Source organism: Cervus canadensis, chromosome 9 (assembly GCF_019320065.1).
Source record: "Cervus canadensis isolate Bull #8, Minnesota chromosome 9, ASM1932006v1, whole genome shotgun sequence".
Taxonomy (NCBI): domain Eukaryota; kingdom Metazoa; phylum Chordata; class Mammalia; order Artiodactyla; family Cervidae; genus Cervus; species Cervus canadensis.
In genome coordinates, this window is record NC_057394.1 from 74,159,028 (window position 1) to 74,179,970 (window position 20,943).

Below are 20,943 nucleotides of genomic sequence, written 5' to 3' on the forward strand. Positions count from 1 at the left end.
TGGCACTGTGGGAAGAGTAGTTAACAAAACACAAAACTGGAAAAAATAAAAATAAAAAACTTACATTCTAATAAAAGAGAAGACAAGGACATCCAATAAACTTAAAAAGGTAGAACATGTAAATATAACAAGTGTATGAAAAGTATGAAAAAAGAACATGAAGTGATGGAAAATGTGTGGAAGGGTGGTTTACAGAGATTTTACTGAGAAGGTAACATTTAACTAATTTGAAGTATAATGCTCGCAGGCTAGCGATGATTTTGCATTAGTAGGCTGTGTGACAGAACACTGACAGTGAGATCAGCAGCAGTCTGACAAAATTCAAACCAAGCCTCAGAACATAACTTTAGATGAAAACTTCGCAAGATGGAAGAAATAATCCTAAAAAGACAACTGTTATTGCAAGGGGGAGGGAGACAAAGATAAATAAATATTTGAGATACAAAAAAGCAGATTGGTCACTCATTTTAAAGGAACTTTAATACAAAAAATAATACTACTTTAAAATTCTAAACTATTTTAATCATGGATAGGGGAATAAAATTAAAATAACACAGCAATAGTTAGAATCTGTCTTAGAGATCAGATTTTAGCCTATAAAAGTTGTCATGTGTTTATAAAAACACTTAAGTGATATGAAATCAGATTGACCATTATGAACATTTTCATTTGAGGAACTAATTCATAATCTGGAAACAAGCTTTTAACTTCTCCACCTAGAAGCATCAGGTGGGGCCTTTAACATTACTAAAAAAAAAAAAAAATTTACGTTGTTCTTCATAGCAATTAATACTGTTGGGTAGCTTTTTTTAATTCTAAAATTTATCTTCAGGACACATTTTTCTACAATTGTGCTTTTTTATTGGCCACCCAAAATCCTACCAGGCATACAATGAAAGTTCTCTTCAATAGCATGTGACCTTTACCTGTAAGTATGCAGTACTTATTCCTTCTACCTTGGATAACTGTTATTTACATACCTTTCTTTCCTGGTATTAAAAAAGGATACTATCTTATTCATCTTTTAACTGTCTGGAACCTGCCATAATTCTTCACTAAATGTTTAACTGAATTCATGTCAAATTCAAGAACAGAGTAAGAATAGAACAGATAAGACAAAACACTGATCATAAGAGAACAGAAGGATATCCAATTTTAACATTTTTACTAAGATAGATTGAAAATATTTTTAAATTATGATATTTGCTTTCATTTTGTCAAGGAAAACTATTTTAAAAAGAGATTTATTCTTGGATAATTTATAGTTAGTTCCTTAGTCACTCAGTCGTGTCCGACTCTTTGCAACCCCATGGACTGTATCCCACCAGGATCCTCTGTCCATGGAATTTTCAAGGCAAGAATACAAAGTGGGTTGTCATTTCCTACTCCAAGACAATTTATAGTTATAAGTCTGTAAAATGCAAGCTGTGAAATTTAAACTATATGATGTTACTTTTGTGTGGTAGCTGTATACATAATTTGCAAGAAGTGCTATATAAGGGGTGAATAAACACATTTGGAAGCATAATCTGGGAAGCTAGAAAAAACTATTTTATTATAATATCTACTCCAAAAGTAATTAAGCCAAATAAGAGTGATGAATGTTACAGAGAGAAATTGCTATGCAGTAAAAAAAAAGGTCTTCCCCATTAGAGCAGCCCACAATGAAATGGATTGCTAGAAATGTTTTTAAAGAACCTCTTCTATCTCTCATATATATATAAATAAATATGTGTGTATATATATACACATATATATATGCAAACTGTAAATTGCGGGAAATTATTTTAATTACTAGAGGTGTATCATAAAGTAGTTGATCTTCATTACCCATTTAGCTCCTTATGGACACCAAGATCTATCATTTATGCGTATTATTGTTGTTGTCAAGAGAGAGAGCATCAAAATTTTCACAATGTTAAGTTCAAAGGAGATTGAGACCTAAGCTGATCAGTCAAAATGGAGGGAAGGATCTTCTTCAGTAACTGGGAGAAGAGAGCTCTCTCCACTTAGATGTGAAGGCTTATAGCACCAAGTTGGCCCAGCAACTCTACGACCACAAAGAATAATAGCTACAGTACAAAAGCATAACTGTAGGTAGCAGTAGAGAGATAGAGAAAAACCTAGTCTCTGATGACATATATAATTGAGACTTAAGACAAGTTAACCCTGAAGTCCAACTTACTGGATATATTTCGCTGGCTGTAATGATCTATTTTCCAACCTTCCCCATCCTATATCTGTGCTTCCAGTGGGTTTGGCTAGTTGGAGACTCCAGCAGGAAATTAAAGGACAGGAAGAAAATGAAGTCTGGGACATGCATCTCCCTGGCTTCACCCCTTCAGGTCAATACATTATATTCCTTTATTAAAGGCCACACTCTAGTCAGGTATACTTCTCCTATACTTAAAATATACATTCCTCTCATCTCTTCAAATTTTGATGATTTCCTTTAATGATGCTCAGAAGTCTTTTAAAGAGCCTTGTATTAAACGCTTTCAATATCAAGTTTGAGCACACCATCTGTTTCCTAACAAGACAACTGATAAGCCACCTATCACTAGATTTCCAGTTACATTAGCAAGCATATTCCCTTAATGCTTAAGATATTTAACAAAATTCTTATTAACCACAACAAAAATACAGAATACATCAAATTGCCTCTAAGTTTTTTTTTTTTAATTCATATTTTGGCAAATAAAACAAAACAAAAATACCTTAAAAGTTTTTCATGAAATAGTCTAAACATAATGAATAAGATGGCCTCTCATTAGACTATTTTCTTTAATAATTAACTTGCATCTTCCGAAACAAGGAGATAAAGCTAAGTGACAGTTAACCATTAACTTGTTATTAGTTGATAAATAAAAATGGAACTTTATTATCTACACTACTCACCTAATAGATGATTATTTAAAAATAAAACAGGTGAACATTAATCTAAGAAAAAATAAAAAGTTATTTATTCTTTTACCCTGATGCTGGGAAAGACAACACAAAAGGAGAAGAGGGTGGCAGAGGATGAGATGTTTAGATAGCGTCACTGATTCAACAGACATGAATTTGAGCAAACTCTGGGAGATAGTAAAGGACAGGGAAGCCTGGAGTGCTGTAGTCTATGGGGTCACAAAGAGTTGGACACAACTTAGTGACTGGACAATGACAACAATTCATTTATGTAATCAGATAAATACATAAGCCCTTTTCATTTATTTAATTCAATTCAACAAATACATATAAGAGAAGACATACTTTTAGGTAGAAGATACAGCAATAAGGTATGAAAACTGTTGTCCCTGTTTTCATGAAGCTGAGGCAAACAATATAGCAGAAGGAAGCAGAAAATAAAAGGTTAAAAAAAAAAAAGCCAGATTGGTGCTATGAAAATTAAGCAGGGAAATAATCATTGACGGTTAGCAAAGGAGTACTATTCTATTCCGAGTTATCAGGGAAGACTTCTCTGATAAAGTGTCATAAGCAAAATCATAAATGAAGTGTAGAATCAAGCCATGTGGATATCTATAGAATTACCAAAGCAATGTGCAAAGAAAATGCAAAAGTCCTGTGAAGAGCTCATGCTTACTATTTTAGTTTTTAAGAGAAAGGTCTGCAAAGAGGCCTTTGTATGGTCAGTGTAGATGCAACAGAGAAAGAAAGAATGAGAGTGGTAATGTTAGAGGAAGCACGCTGATTGAAACTGCCCACCCTGGCCAGGCACCATAGTAACCATTTGTATGAGTTGTTTTACGACAGGAGGTCCTGGTAAGGAACAGAGAATAAGCATCCACCAACCAGAAGAGTTCGTGAAAGGTCAAATGGAGACACCACCCGTCCGACCACCTCCCAGAATCCTTCTCTATGGCATCCATCTTGGCTGAACAAGGCATGCACCACCAGGAAGGACTCTGAGTCAGAATGATTGGCTAAAGACAACCCGGAAACTAATCCTTATCACCCTAAAACTGCAAGCCATGTGACAGAGCAGTTCTCCTGGGTTCCCTTTCCCAATAAAATCTCTTGCTTTGTCAGCACCTGTCTCCTTGGACAATTCATTTCTGAGTGTTAGATAAGAGCCCAGTTTCGGGCCCTGGAAGGGGTCCCCCTTCCTGCAACAGTAATGGATATGTCAGAGGTAAGAGACTTACGAATTTACTTTGAGAAGGATGGACTAGAATGACCTGGCACATTCTCAAGACTAATCTGACTGCAAGCAAAAAATGGACTGTGGTGAAAAAATGAACTAGTGGTGAACGATGATGACAGTGTGAATAAAAATGGGCATAGAAACAAGTAGAGTAATGTCAGGAAGCATGTAACAGGAGGCTTCCTGTGTGCTGTTTTGGATCTGTCATGAATCCTCTGTTCCTTATTAATTCCTGAATATTCAGGAATTAAGAGGAGAGGCAATCCTTTCCCAAGGCTGAGGAATCCATGCATTTCCTTCGTTAGTTTTTCAATACAGTGATAAGTACCTTCTTCCTTCTTATGAATCATATGGTAAAAGTGATTGTTTACAACTCTCTCTCTTTAATATGGATCGCCTTATGTTTTGTAAGTCTGGAATTTCAATCTTTATCTTTGCTGAGAAAAACTACCTTGTAAGACAGTATATGTGCCCACACCATGTTGAATAAAACACCTTTGCTCCATCAGAGCTTGGGTCCCCGTGTCTTTCTTTCTTTCTCTCTCTCTATTTCTGGCTGATTACCTGGAACGCGAAAGCCGGCTGCGTAACCCAGGGAATATTAGCCTCTTTCCTTCTTTCACTTTCTCATCGTCGACTCCGGACCACCAGGTTCTGGTCCATTAAAGGACCAACAGAGTAGTATTAATAAGTAGCAACTAGTCACTGATTCTATATTTGGATACTAAAACAACACAATATGCTGTCAGAAGGAATTTTGTGTGTAAAAAAGAGTCAAAAAGAATGAACATTTTTTATCTGAACTACTTGTTGAAGGGCAATACTGCTAACTGAGAAAGAGAAGAGTAAAGGACAAAAGATTTGAAAGGAAAATCAAAGGTAGCAGTTTGGATAATTTAAATCTGTGAAGCTTATTAAGCATCTAAGTGGAATTGGATTCAAGGGAGAGGCTGGTAGTTGGAGATATACACTTAAGTATCTGCAGTGTAAGGAAAGCTAAGGGAATCCTGAGCTTAATTAGAGTAAACTGTAAACAGGAAAGTGACAAGATTTCTAGGATTAAGCACAGGACACAACAGGTTTTAAAGTTTAGGAAGAGGAAAGACTAGGAGAGAATTCAAGGAGGCCAAGGAGGTAATAAGAAGAAAGCAAAGAAATAATGTTGTTACAAAATGCAATTGAACAAAGCAGTTCAAGAAGGAAAGAATGTTAAACTAAAATATCATTAAGTCAAATAGGACAAAGACTTGACATTGATATAAGCCATTTTAAGAGAAGCATAAGGATTAGAATGGGAATGTATCTATGACTACATAGGATTCCAGGAATACAAGAATATTTAATTTTGAAAATCAACTAATGTAACTCAGTAAACTAAGAAAAAAATGTAGAAAAATCATAATTATCTCAAATAATGCAGAGAAAGCATTTGATGATTAAGAGTGTGAAAATGCAAGTCAGAGGAAGAGATATTATTGATGCATATCCATAAGGACTCATATCCAAGATATACACAGAATTCCCATGAATCAATAAGAAAATGACCAACAATTCAAATGACAAAGGGGAAATACTTTGAATAGGTATTTAGCAAAAGAGCACAACTTCAAGGACAATAAACATGTGAAAATGCTCAACTTAATTTGTAATCAAGGAAATGCACATTAAAACATAAAGTGATCCACAGAATAGAAGACTATCTTTGCAAATCATATAACTAATAAAGGATTAGCATATAGAATAAAAATTTCCTACAATTCAGTAATAAAAAGAAATACCAGTTTTTAAAAATGATCTTTGTAACAAATATTTCTCAAAAAATACACAAATGCTCGACATCATTTAGACATCACAGAAATGCAAACACAAAAGTGATAAAACATTTCACATCCACTATGATGGCTAGAATACTAAAAAAAATCGGATAATAACAAAGGCTTCCAAGGCTGTGAAAAGACTAGAAACCTCATACACTGCTGAGGGACTCTAAAATGATGGAGCTATTATTATTAGTCTAATGTTCTTTCTATTTGATTTGAAGACTTTTCACAATATTTTGAATTTTAAGCTAAGTTTTAAGTATACAAATGAATGCTCACTTTAAAATTATGCCAATAAACCCTCAGTAAATCGATTAAGTATATTTAAGAGGTAGTTCCTGATAGTGATCATGTCATACACAGCAGTGTCACAAAGGTATTTCATAATATCTAACGCATGTAAAATATAATTTAACACAAGTCTTGTAAACAACTCTTAATACTTCAAAAATAGGAAAAGAGTATTCTATGATGAAAAATAACTAAATAGACTTAATGAAAACCTTAATACATTTACTGAAAAAATTATCTGACTAAAAAATGCTGCCTATGATCTCTTTTATAATTTATTATTCCTCTATCCTTCAAGAAAAGTACTTGTTTCAAAGAAAAGACAGAAGAATTTCAAATGTAGATCAATCTGAGGTTAAAAAGTATTTCCAAAAGACCTCTAAATTTTGTTTCTCAAGAGAAAAATAAGTTTATTTCTCTTAGTTCAGGTCTCACCTCTATTATTTTCTTGGATAGTTTCATTTACAAAGCATCTGAATGTCATATGAATGTTAATGATTAACTCATAAGAAGAGGTTTGAGAGCACTAATGATGGTGGTAGATATTTCTTAAGGAAAGAAAAAACCTATTTATGAAATATCACTTTACTGTTTGAAGGAAATCACATGATACAATCAAACTCTTGTGAGACCATTACCAGAAACTCAGCACTCATTGCCATCATAGTATAGTTGTAACTAAAGCAAGGGTCATTTAAAAAGCAGGCATAAATGACACACATAGGAAGAATTACAGTGATCTACTTTGCACTGTTTACACTGTGTATTGATTAGAAAAAAATGCTACTTTAAACATTCAAGTATATTAAAATCAGAGACAAAGCAAAAACTAATGCTTCTGTTGCCACCAAATATTGGTTTTTGTTTATTACCTTAAAATTGAGAAAGAAAGCAAAAAGAAAAAAGTAAATACACTTAAACTAAAATTGATAAAATGTGTAAGAAACTTGGTTTGAACGCAAAAGACAGCAAAGAATCAATTAGAAAAAATAATTAAGAGAAACATTTCTAAATTTGAAGAAAAGCAGATGAAATAATTTTTCTTTAGTTTCTATTTTTACTCAATATTTCTTTATTATGTAGATTTCTAACACCCAATTTAGTGTCTATACATACATTCAAGTACAAAACTTAAAAATATTTGTGAATTAACCAAATATGTGACCTCTGCAGTCAATGTAAAGGGGAAACTACAGAAAAAAAGTTAATTAGTGATTTGTCAATGGTCCATCTGTATAAAACCATCAATACATTTCACTTACCTTTTCAAGTAAGTAGCCAATGACTAAAAAGCCTTTTCCACCCAGCATCTGTTCTTGCATGGCTACTGAACTTTTAAGTAGTTCAACCAGGAATGCCAAAAGAGTAGCACTGCGTGTAAAGTACAGATAATTCCATTATGTCACCATCAAATACTGGTCATAAACACAGTGAGCCATTTTATTAATCTAAAAGGCAACAATCATATTCAATTTTAATCTATTTTGCTGTTATCTTAGTAAGAATATTTCTCACAGGCATGAAAAAAATAAGGTTTTATCTCTTTAAAATTAAACATTATATGGAAACATAACTATGGAGTTATTTTACATTCCAAGGTAAAATATCTAAGTTTATCTTTATACATATATATTCCCTGAAGGAAATCTTACATAAGAAACATACTTCTCCATAATAAATACTACCATAATATTCTTTCGAAGCCCATGCTCCTTTAGAAAATTTAAAATATTTTAACAATACTGTTTTGGTCACCTTTTTTTTTTTTTTAAATAAACTTTTCATTTAGACCTATTTTTCAAAAACAACTTAAATATATATATATATACACATATATTAAAATATCCTGAGAAATATGCAACATATTACTTATGTCCCATATATGCCCTCAGGAAAATTCATGAGAGCAAAGAAAATAAGATGATTTATGTCATACTGAAATTAAAAGTGACAACTGATTACACAACGTATACACAAATACATAAAAGCACAAAAAGATATGTGCCAGACAAAGATAGTGTACTCGGTATGTCTGTGGAATGAAGGAAGAAACAAAAGAAAAAGAAATGATTGCATTACATTAAGCTTTGTTAATGTATTACTTCACAAAATTACACAATTTTCAAATCAGCAGCATCGATACATGGCAGCATTCCTAATCAAGAAAATATATACTCTTCATAGTACATCTTTGTTGTAGTTTATAACAATAAATAACTCCAAGCCAAACTTTATCAATAATTAAAATAATACCCACTTACACTGGTTTATAATATACCCCAAATTGTATATTTACATTCATATAAATGCCTAAATATATTTTAGATTCACAATTATTCATTTCAACATGAAATTAAGAAAATTTGGTAATGAGGAAAATTTGAAGGCTCAAAAGGAACTAAAGTTATTCTGTTTTCTGACATTACTCTAGTTCTTCAGGTTTCTATAGGATTAAAACCACATTTCTCTGATAATGCGGCTACTTTTGTTCAAATCAGAAATATTCTCATAAAAGAGTCACTAGAAAATTAGCATCATTATTATCACTATAAAAATTGATAGTTTAATGGAAAGCTAGATGGAAAGCTAGATAGTATATATTAAATATTTTAAATAAAATACTTTGTTACAAGAAATTAAAATTCAATTACATTAACTGGCCCTCTATCTTTAAACCACATAAAAGAAAACAGTAAAGTAGTATTGCAAATCATTGATATTCTTGTACTTTGTCCTAAATTCAAAGATAGATATTTGTAAGAAGAACACAAATAGCAAGGAATCCCCTGGGATTTTATTTATTTATTTATTTAATGTTTCTGTTAAGAATACCTACAAGCAATCTAGTCCATTTTACATAAATTTTATCAATAATCAAAGCCACTTCACAAATAATTGCTTGAGCACTAGCACACATAATAGGTCTGCCTAAGTGTCTGGAAAAAAAAATAAAGAAAACTATTGCATAGAGATTATACAATTTCCTGACCTGTTTATGGAATTCTTACCTATACCTGAGTTAGTGATTTAGTGGGAAAGAACAACTAAGATTCCTAAACATCAGCACTGCCAAAAAGAAAGACTAGAAATGCCTCACCATGGTTCCTATGGTCCAAGAAATAAAATGCAAAGTAAGTATTTCTTACAATAAATCACCCTCCTACATGGAACTATACAAAATGACAAAGATGCCGTAGATGTTCTTACTCTTTTACGTCAGAAGGAACACTCTTTCTCAAACAACTAATGAATTAATTAAGACTTCTAAACACGGTGGAGTTCCCTTACAAAATCAGAAGTATTAATTTTACTATTCCAAAATATTAACCAAGACTAGCCATATAATGTTAATTTTACTTCAATTTTAACTATGACAACAATTGAAAAGTAAAATGCATTCACTAACAAAAGTATTTTTAATTTATACCTAAAACCCAAGCAATAGCAATACTACATCTTTTCAAAAATATCTTTAAAATAGGTATATTTGACATGGTGGACTTAGTAAATAGATGGCCATCTTCGAAGAGGTACATTTTCAAACATAATTTAACAAACTTACCAGTAACTAAAATGCATCGGATTGCTTCAGGGCTCACAATAAACTTGCAAAATTCTGTGTACTGCCATACAAAATTTCTCTCCATTCTTGCCTATTTCCAACTCCCCTAGATACAAAGGCAAATATAAAGGATACTTCAGCCCATTCCTATATCTCCTACATACCACTTCCTGTCTAGACACATCAGTTCATCTGTAGAGGATCTAAATATTTAGGATAAACCAAAAAGCAACTATGTGTGTCAGCCAAAACTAGTATACACAACACAACATTCTTTTGAAAAGTATAGCAATACCCAGGAACAGATTTTCACAGGAATATTTTATTTGATAGAGAAAAAGTAAACTGATTTTTACCTCAGAAAGTCAAATTGCTAAACTTTTCAACAGACAGTACTATAACATGTCCTGTAAGTAGTGATTCTACTTCAGGAATGGTTAAGGGTTTTTTAATACTGTCCTTTTTTTAAGGAAAATGACACTAATAACCTACAGGGTTATTTCTTCAAAATAATTACCATCTTTGGATTCTTAATGAATTTTAATTAAGGAATATTTATTTCAAATATACTAATAAAGGGCTAGACCTTAAGCAAAAATGAAGGAAATAATATAATAATACCTCTATGACTTAGCATATTAATAATCTCTTTAGAGCTTACTGGTCCACATTATTAAGAATAACCACAATAGTCTTGGCCCATAAATAACTGATAAAAATTAATAACTATGTATAAACATGACTCATTTTTGTTACTAATGAAAAAATATGTACTACCTTTAGGAGTCATTAAAATTTATGTAAATACAGATCTTGATTTTATTTTAATATAACTTAATCCATTTCAATTTCTTCATTATTTTTTAAAAAATAACTAATGTAGATAATCCATGTAATGTGATCTCAGTTCTTATTATCTTCAAGGAATTTTACTATTTAAATATACGATATATCATAAAGATAGACCTAAAATATCTGAAATGATTAAGATTGAATATATAAGCTAAATTCAATTCAAAGACAGTTCTTCGGGTACAGGAAACTGGCTTCTCAATTTGCATTGTACTGAAACAATCAAATTACCTCAGCCAGATGGGCTTTTTAAATGCATTAAGAAGAATGGAATTAATAATGTAAAAATCTGAAGGTTTCCCCTGAAATTCTAAACCCTCTCCACTTACAAAAGGGTGTTTTTAATCTCTTAAGAAACCTAACAGGCAAAATAACTGTCAGAATAAATTCAGAAGTAGATTAAGTTCTAACAAGATTTAAGGTACCCGTAACAGAGGAAAATCTTTTGACTTTTTCATATGCTTTCATCTTTTGGGTAGCCCAATCCACTAGTGAGAAACACTGAAATCTTGCAAAAGACGAATAAATATATAAAATATCTAAAACATAGTTTCTATGCTATTTCTTTCACTACAAAACTCTTCCAAGATGAAAGCGATCCTAATAGGAATAAAACTGCAAAAGAAATCAACTCAGGTCCATACCCAAAATAATTTCACACTCAACATAATTAATTTCCAGTGATTCATACAAAAAACATCCCACAAGTTAGAGGAGTTAAATCCATTCACGGTTCAAAATTAGAAAGGTCTAAACCAAAAGTTTCTAACTCCAGGTACTTTTGGCAGTCACTTTTGGACCAAATGTTTCTGAAGATGCTACCTAACTGGCTACTTAGGCAATAAACCCTGGTACACAAATTGTCACATTCATCAATTCAGACATCAAATGGAGATACATGCCGAAATAAGTAAAATACATTTATCTTCAGTCAAATACGGAAAACAGTGAAATGTGGTACAGCAAAATGTGAGGACAGATGAAATACACTGGGGAGCACATGAAATCATTAGGCCCTAAGCCATGGAATCTCTCCTCAGTAACTTCTACCTTTTCTTTCAGCTTTATAACTGAATTGCTATCACTGTCTTGGCTGTCAAGGAACATTATTTAAAGGTCCTACTAAATATTAGTCAGGCTATTACATGTTTTTACCTTTGATGCTCTGGTAACAGATTTTATGTTTCCATCAGCCTATTTTGTTTCTGACAAGATATATTAGAGCAAAAAACTGTAACTGAAATCTTTCAAAGTTTGTCTTATGAAGAAAATGAAATTTTAAAATTTGTACATGTAAAGGAATAAATTCCAAACCTCTTATGGCAGGCATCATTATGTGTAAGTTTATAGCATTTACCAGAATTTACATAGTATGACAACCAAATAGCCTTTTGATCACCTGTTCAGAGTTCTCTATAAACAACCAACAGGTATTTATTAAAAGGTTCCAATGTAAAAAAAAGATAATGCTTAAAGCCTATTTGTAATTTAATTTCAGCCAAAGGATGTTCACAATACTCTAAATGTCCTAGAATCTTTACAAAAGCTTTCTGGACATGTTACAAGTGGCAACACCACTGTATGTGTAACCCATGAATACATGCGAAATTTAGAAATTTAATGATGTAACTCCCTAATGCCTAAGAACTTCAAAGCTTCAAAGGAAAAATAGAGATAAATTATAATGACAAGTAGGTGATCTTAACTATATATTCATATGCTAACACCTTTCAAGAGTAAAACATGCAAAGCAGGGAGGCCAAATAGCCAGGTTCTTCTCCTGATGCTGGATCTACTTTCAGCCAAGCCCCAGCCTATTTCACAAAGGTAAGATTAAAAGCATACCTTGTAAGTGCTGAAACCGCCATAAAATAAAATAAATATTAAAACAGCTAGCTACACAGAAAGGTGAAATAATTATTTGATAGTTAAGACTTCACATACGTTTAGGAATTTTCTATCCTTTTCATAATTTATTTCATTTTAAAATGATCTTAGTAAAATCAACTCCTTTACTTCTTTTCTGTGTGTTTGTGTGTGTATATAACATGCTATTGCAATTCCACCACAATCAAGATAAAAACAAGTTCAATCACACACAAAAAAACTCATTTATCCTATCCCCTTAGACCTTTACAGTCCCATTCTCCCAACAGCCAAAACAACCTTGGATAGCTACTTATCTCTGATAGTGATATAGTTTTGGCTTTTCAAGAAATGTTATATAGATAGAATCATATAGTATGTAATCTTAATATGTATTTCTTGACCGAAATATATTGTCTGAGAATAATCCAAATAGTTGCATATATCAGAAGTCTCTCTTTTTTTTTAACTTTTAATTGATGAAGAGTATTCCCTGGAATAAACAGACTGTCTAAAGGGCACATCCGAATTGTACCTGTGCATGTTAAGTCGCTTAAACTGTGTCTGACTCTTTCTGATCATATGGACCATACCCTGGCAGGCTTCTCTGTCCATGATATTCTCCAGGCAAGAATAATAGAACGGGTTGCCAGGCCCTCCTCCAGGGGAACTTCCTGACACAACCCAGGGATCTTTTATGTCCCCTGTCTTTTACGTCCCCTGAATTTGCAGGCGGGTTCTTTACCACTAATGCCACCTGGGAAGCCCAGATTGTACCAAGATTATGGCAATTATGAACAGGACTACTATAAACATTCACATAAAGGTTTTTGTGTGAACACTTTTCACTCATTTTCTCACAAATACAAATCCAGGAGTTAAAAGCTGTTATGTAAGTACATGTTTAACTTTATAACAAACTGCCTGTTGTCAGAATGGCTGTACCATTTGCCAATCCCACCAGTAATATGTTTTAGTTGCTCTTCATCCTTGCTAGCACTTGGCTTCATGTATATTTCATTTTTTTTTAGCCCTTCTAAAAATGTTCATCTACATCTCAGAGCATTTTAAATATATCTGATAAGAATGTTAAACATTTTTTCATGTGTTATTTTGACATCCTTATACCTTCTTTCATGAAATATCTGCTCAATATCTGCCCATTTTTAAAAACTGGATTTTATGCTTTCTTATTAAGTGTTCAAGAGTTATAAAGATAGTCTTGATAGTCTTGATATACGTCCTTTGTCAAGTAAGTGACTTTCTATCATGTTCCTCCAATCTGTAAAATGTCTTCTCATTGTTTCTCTTATATTGTAGAATATTTTAACTTAGATGAAGCCAGTGTCAAAATTGCCAATCTTTTTCTTGTATACATCACACTTTTGGGTCATGTCTAAAATGACTTTGTCTAGCCTAGATCACAAAGATTTTCTCCTATGTTTTCTCAAAGAGTCCTATAGTTTTATGTTTTACATTTACAGTTGATATTTGAGTTAGTTTTTATTAAGGTGTGAGGTTGTAGTCAAGATTCATTTTTAGCATACAACTATCCTTCCTCCTTTAGGGAGATTTTGCACCTTTGATAAAAACCAACCAAACAAAAGTAAGAGTACCTATTTTAGTTTTAGACAGAAAAGACTTCAGGGGCAGGAAAGTATCAGAGATTATGAACAGCATTACCCAATGATAACAGAGTCAATTTTCTAAGAAGACAACACCTAAAGTGTATATACCTAACAACAGTGTCTAAAACTATGTGAAACAAAAACTGATATAATAAGGAGAAATAGATGAAATCGTTATCATAGTTGGAGATTTCAACATCCCTATCTCAGAAAAGGACAACTTGTGGTTAGAAAATCGGTTATGACTTAGTTGAACACAAGAATAAACAAACAGCTGGAGATAACTGACAACTATATCCTACTTCATTCAACCACAGCAGAATAAACATTTCTCTCAAGCTCACACAGAACATTCACTAAGACAGACTGCATTCGGGGAAACGAAACACATCTAATAAATTTAAAATGATGGAAATTACACAGTCTACTCTCAGATCACAATGAAATTAACTAGAAACCAGAAAGACCTTAAACAGAAAGACAAATGTAAAATCCCATAATGTGAACATTAAACAACACACTTCTAAATAAAACATGAGTCAAGAAACCTTGAGAGATATTAAAAATATTTTGAATGAAGAAATGAAAATGAAAATACGACCTATCAAAATTTGTGGAATAAAATGAAAGCAATGATTCCTGGGAAATGTATAGCATTGAATGCTGTGATACTGTGATTTTAATAAGAAATATCTATTTGTTCCTGACCCCCATTTCTGACACAGAGCTCTGACACAAAGCTCCCTTTAAATTTCTTAACGGAGGGGAGCAACAAAGGTGTCTTTTGTCATGTTACTGAAGTGACCTTTAGAATTTACTTAAGGATGAAAGCTAGTTGCCAACACAACCAACCATATAATCAGAGGTTTGGAACTTTCAGTCCAGTCCCTCCCTCCTCCTACCTATTTACCTCCAGGGAGGGCATAAGAGCTGGAGACTGAGTTCAATCATCAACAGTCAATGATTTAATCAGTGATGCCTATATAATGAAGCCACCACTTAAAAAAAAAAAGAACAAGGCTGGGAGAGATGCCAGGTATGTGAATAAAAGAAGGTGCTAAAAGTCTGGAACATCTGGAGAGGGAATGAATGCTCTGTGTCCTTTCCACACAGCTTGCCCTGTGCATCTCTTCCATTTGGATGTCCATCTGTATCCTTTATCATCTTTTTATAATACACTAGTGCTACTGCTACTGCTAAGTCACTTCAGTCGTGTCCAACTCTGTGCGACCCCATCCCTGGGATTCTCCAGGCAAGAACACTGGAGTGGGTTGCCATTTCCTTTTCCAATGCATAGAAGTGAAAAGTGAAAGTGAAGTTGCTCAGTCGCGTCCGACTCTTCGCGACCCCATGGACTGCAGCCCACCAGGCTCCTCCATCCATGGGATTTTCCAGGCAAGAGGACTGGAGTGGGGTGCCATTGCCTTCTCCATCCAGTAAATAAAATGTTTTCCTAAGCTCTGTGAACCACTCTAACAAAGTAACAGAATTCAAGGATGGGATGGTTGAACTTCCAGTTTATGGCCAGTCAGTGAGAAGTACTAGTAACGACTTGGACTTGCAATTGGCATCTGAAGTCCAAGGAGGAGGCCATCAGAACCTACAATCTATAGTCAGCTGGTGACTTGCAACTGGCAACTAAAGTGAAGAAAGTAAGTCCTGTAAGACTGAGCCCTTAACCTGTGGGATCTGATGCTATGCCAGATTTGAGTGTCAGAACTGAGTTAAATTATACAATACTCAGCTGGTGTCACAGAGAATTTCTTGGTGGTATGGAAGGAAAACAACACTTTTGCATGTTGAAACAGGGGTGTTCAGACCTCTGGAATGAGGTAATTTTTTTTTTTTAATATATTAAAAAAAAGACCTAAAATCAACAATATAAATTTCTAATTTAATAAGCTACAAAAAAAGAGTAAATTCAATTCAAAGTAAGCAGTAAAAATAAATAATAAGAATCAGAATATAAATCAAAGAAATTGAAAATAGGAAATCAATTAAAGCAAAAGCTGATTCTTTAAAAAGATCAATAAAATTGATAAGCCTCTGGCCAAACTAGCAGAAAAAAAAAAGAAATACTAGTATTAGAAATAAAAGAAGAAACATAGCCACACATCTCATGAAAATCAAAATAACAATAAAAGAAAGTGTGAGCAGTTTTATGCTGACAGATTTGAAAACCTAAACAAAATTCAGATACATCTGCCAAAAGTCACACAAGAAGAAATAAACATTTTGAACATACCTTCATCTATTAAAAAAAAAACTGAATCAACAATTAATAAGCAGAAATCACCAATCCCAGATGGGTTCATTGGTGAATTCCACCTAACACTAAGGAAGAAATTATACCAGTTCTCTACAGCTTTTTCAGAGCATGGAAGCAGAGGAACTATTTTCTTAACTCATTATATGAAAAACTAGAATGAGTTAGGAAAAACTATTCAATGAAAAACCATCACTCAAACCAAAACTAGACAGTCATAATAAGTACATTATAGACCAATATCTCCCATGAACAGATATGTGAAAATTCTCAACAAAACCTGACCAAATTGAATTTAAACAAGATGAAAGAATTATACACCATAAGCAAATGAGATTTATTCAAAGTATGCAAGACTGGCTCAAGATTAAAAAATCATTTTATGTCATCCAACACTCATTACAAAGCGTCCCTGGTGGCTCAGTGGTAAAGAACATGGTTCCAATGCAGGAAACTCAAGTTTGATACCTGGGTCGGGAAGATCCTCTGGAGAAGAAAATGGCAACTCACTCCAGTATCTTTGCAAGGGAAATCCCATGACAGAGGAGCCTGGTGTGCTATGGTCTACAGGGTCACAAAAGAGTCAGACACAACTTAGCGACTAAACAACACCAACAACAATCACCCATTACAGCACTATGCCAAAAAAAATTCTCAAGTTCATATCTATGGATGTAGGAAAAGCACTGGACCCAATCCAACAGCCATTCATGATAAAAACTCTCAGGGAACTAGGAATAAAGGGAAACTTTCTCAACTTGATAAAGACTATAAAAAACCTACAGGTAATGCATTTAATGATGAAAAATTCAATTTTCCCACTAAGATCAAAAAGAAAGTAAGGATGTCCCCTCTCACCATCCCTTATCAACACTACACTGGAAGTCTTTGCTAATATGATAAGACAAGAAAAGGAAACAAAACATTTACAAATTGGGAAAGAAAACACAAAACTGTTTTTGTTCACAAACAGTATGATTATCTATTTTAAAAATCTAAAATAACTAATAAAAAAAAAACAACTCCAGGAACTAATAATCTATTAGTTCATTCATTGCTGGTGGGAATGAAATGGTACAGACATTTTGGAAGAGTTTGGAGGTTTTTTATGGGACTAAACATACTTCTACCAGGTAATCCAGCAATCACGATCCTTTGTATCTACCCAAAGGTGTTGAAAACGTATGTATACACAAAAACATGCACACGGATATTTACAGAAGCTTTATTTTTAATTGCAAAAACTCAGAAGCAACAAAGATGGCCTTCAGCAGATGAATGGAAAAATAAACTGTGATACATTTAGACGAATATATATTCAGTGCTAAAAATAAATGAGCTATCAAACCATGAAAAGATATGGAGGCACTTTAATTGCATATTACTAAGTGAAACAGGATAATCTGAAACAGTTGCACACTACATGATTTCAATTATATGACATTCTGGAAAAGGCAAAATTATGAAGACCATAAAAAGATCAGTAGCTGCCTGGGGACATTTGAAAGGGTAAAACAAAAAATACATTTAGGGAAGTGAACATACTTTTTATGATATTATAATGATGTCTATATGGCATTATACTTTTTTCAAACCTATAAAATATATGACACCAAGAATGAGGTCTTAAATACAGAGTTTAAGTGATTATGATCTATCAAAATATATTCATCCTTTTTAAAAAAGATATTAAGATTTTGGTGACTGACACCGATTATAGGGGAGGGTATGTATTTGTGAAGAAAGGGAGTTAATGAAGAATCATCTCTGCTACTTCCTTTCAATTTTATTATAAACCTGAATTTCTCTAAAAAATAACAAAAATAAAAATCAACTTAAAAATAAAAAGAATGTCAAAAGTAAGAGAAAATGAAGAACAGGTTATGAGCTTTTATTTGAAGGAGGTTCAGTCTGAGATAACTTCCTCATGGTTTGGGGTATATGAGCCTAAATATAAGGATGCTAGAGAAAAACCTCTGGGTGTTTTCCATCCAGGTAATAAGACCATGAATCCAGAAACAGAATAAAATAAAAGTCAATAAAGTTACAATACTAAATTAATTAGAATGTCCTGATGACACCTTATTAATTATTTTATTAAAGATTCCACTCATTGCACCTAAAGGTCATCATATCCGCAGGAGGGAACAGGAAGACAGCAGAAACACTTGGGAGATTTACACACAGTTTCCACCAGAAATATTCTGTGCTTCTGAGTATGAACTGTGAATATTCAGGCATATGGTAATTTTTCTCAGAAAAGCTAGTGATACTTATGTTAGTTTTAGACAGTATGAATATCATAATATCAAAATGAATGAAACAATTTACCTTATTTCAGAAGCAATGTAAAGACATATAAAAACTGAAATAAATAAATGCTATTATTCCATGCATAAAATAACATCTTCAGTTAGAAAATATTAAAACATTGAAGGACAGAGAATGTGGATACGCAAACTAGAAGAAAATCAAGGCAACAAATGCATAAAGATGTGACTGGTTACCAAAATTCCTGAAATTAATAATTTGTACTTCATTCCTTTGCCAAAACAATGCCTTTCTTTGTTTGTTTTTGGTCAAAGATAAAGCAGAAGCCTTCCTTTATGGCAGGAAAAATTCACAAAGCAAAATTATGTGTTGTAAATTAAAACAGCACAATGTAAGATAGCACTAAAAACAAGTTTCAGTAAATGTAAAGGAAACTTTTTATGAAGGAATTATTGTAGAAAAGTGACCATTTATGGAAAACACTTTAAAATGGACTATACAAAAAAAGCTTATTTGAAAAGTGAATGTAATCAGACATCATAAGTCTGAAATAAACAAAATGTCCTTTTTTGTTGATAGCTGACAAGCCCATTAAACTGTTAGATGTACTACAAACTGTATTACCAGATATCTTCTGTAAAGGATCCACTGAGCAAAAAAACTTTGCTGACAAAGAAGAAAAGGCTATTTGAACATCACACTATAATTTTCCTATGTTTCAGGCAGAATACTGTATTTTAATTTTTATTTACAGATTAATTTCTACAATGAATTCAATGTAAATTCCATTTCACTTTACTTAAATCTCACTAAACAAATTATTTGGTTTTCCTCCTTTAATAGTAATAGGGGTGTGTGTGTTGTTGTTGCTATTGTTTCGTCACTAAGTCATGTCCAACTCTTTTGCAACCTCGTGGACTGTAGCCCACCAGGCTCCTATGTTCATGGGACTTCCCAGGCAAGAATCCTGGAGTGGGTTCCATTTCCTTCTCTAGAGGATCTTCCCGACCCAGGTTTGAACTTCAGTCTCCTGCACTGCCAGGTACGTTCTTTACTACTGTGCCATATGGGAAGCCCCAGTAGTGGTATACATACATCAAAGATATTTTCTGAGTCTGTTTTGCTTCAAAGAACACTTTCATTACCAGTTTTATAAACTTAAAAAAAAAAGCCAAAATTGCAAATATGCATATAAAGAAGTGAAAGATATATAAATTCCTAAAAAACATACAGAAGATAATTCTACAGATACAGAGTTTTAAATGTTTAAATACTTCTGGAAACCAAAATGATGATAATTATATTCTACATATACAAACAACAACCTCCATAAAGGACAGAACCATTACAAAGAAGAACTGATTTCACTTCTTTAGCCTACAGAAAGCACGCACAATTCATTTTTTATGTCAGTTCCAGTGAAACATATGGAGAAATATTTGATATTATGTGTATAATAGGCACTTTTCCCTGAACTAAAAACCAGAAAACATGGACAAAGAATTTTTATGTCATTTTGAAGTGAAAGTGGAAATTTAGGTTGTTAAGACACTGAAATGCTAAAACTTTCCGGTAATTTTGTTAGTTTATATATGACAATGATGTTAATCAGGACTTCAAAATGAAAACTCAATTATTAAAGGGGCTATAAAATTTAAGAATATTACTGGAATATCTTTGGCTAGCAAGATAGTTTTTAGGGAAAAAAATCGATTTACACCCACTAAACAAACGAGTCATAAATACAAGAGTATTCTTAATTATAAGATCATTGACACAAATGCTTTATGGGATTTGCTAAATTTTTTATAGCTTATATTCGATCAAACAGTCTATTAAACAACCTGTATTATAACTAGAAAGAGAAAGAACACTTTTCTGATAAAAATATTTATTATAAGAATTACAAGAATTCATTTACATGATCACTTGTGGTTGGTTTTTAGTTTATAAAATTTGTCAGTTAAAAATAGCATTAAAATACATTTTAGTAACACAAAATTGCATCACATAAAATAGACTACCTACTATTCTCTGAGGAAATAAAACTCAATAATGCTTACTATATACCAGAGGCTCCTTGTGATAGATATTTTATATATTCTATCTTACCTTAATTCATATTACTATCAGATAAAGGCCACATTACTAAAATCACTCCACACCTTGCAAAGGTGATTCTTAAGAGTTAATCATGGCAGTTCAGAGTGAGAGTTCCAGAATCAGGCTTTCAGAATTGTAAT

The 20,943-nt window shown here is 32.8% G+C and overlaps 1 protein-coding gene across 10 annotated transcripts in view; it reads right to left on the reverse strand.

Moving 5' to 3' along the window:
* NBEA (neurobeachin) overlaps positions 1-20,943 on the reverse strand; it is a 644,508-nt gene that overhangs the window by 472,772 nt on the left and 150,793 nt on the right. For 9 of the 10 annotated variants that reach the window (XM_043477413.1, XM_043477415.1, XM_043477416.1 and 6 more), the window contains exon 11: positions 7,518-7,626. In XM_043477413.1, coding sequence (XP_043333348.1) covers positions 7,518-7,626 — 109 coding nt within the window. Of the gene's footprint in view, positions 1-7,517; positions 7,627-9,817; positions 9,924-20,943 lie in introns of all 10 variants that reach the window. The other variant, XM_043477414.1, reaches the window with a different exon arrangement.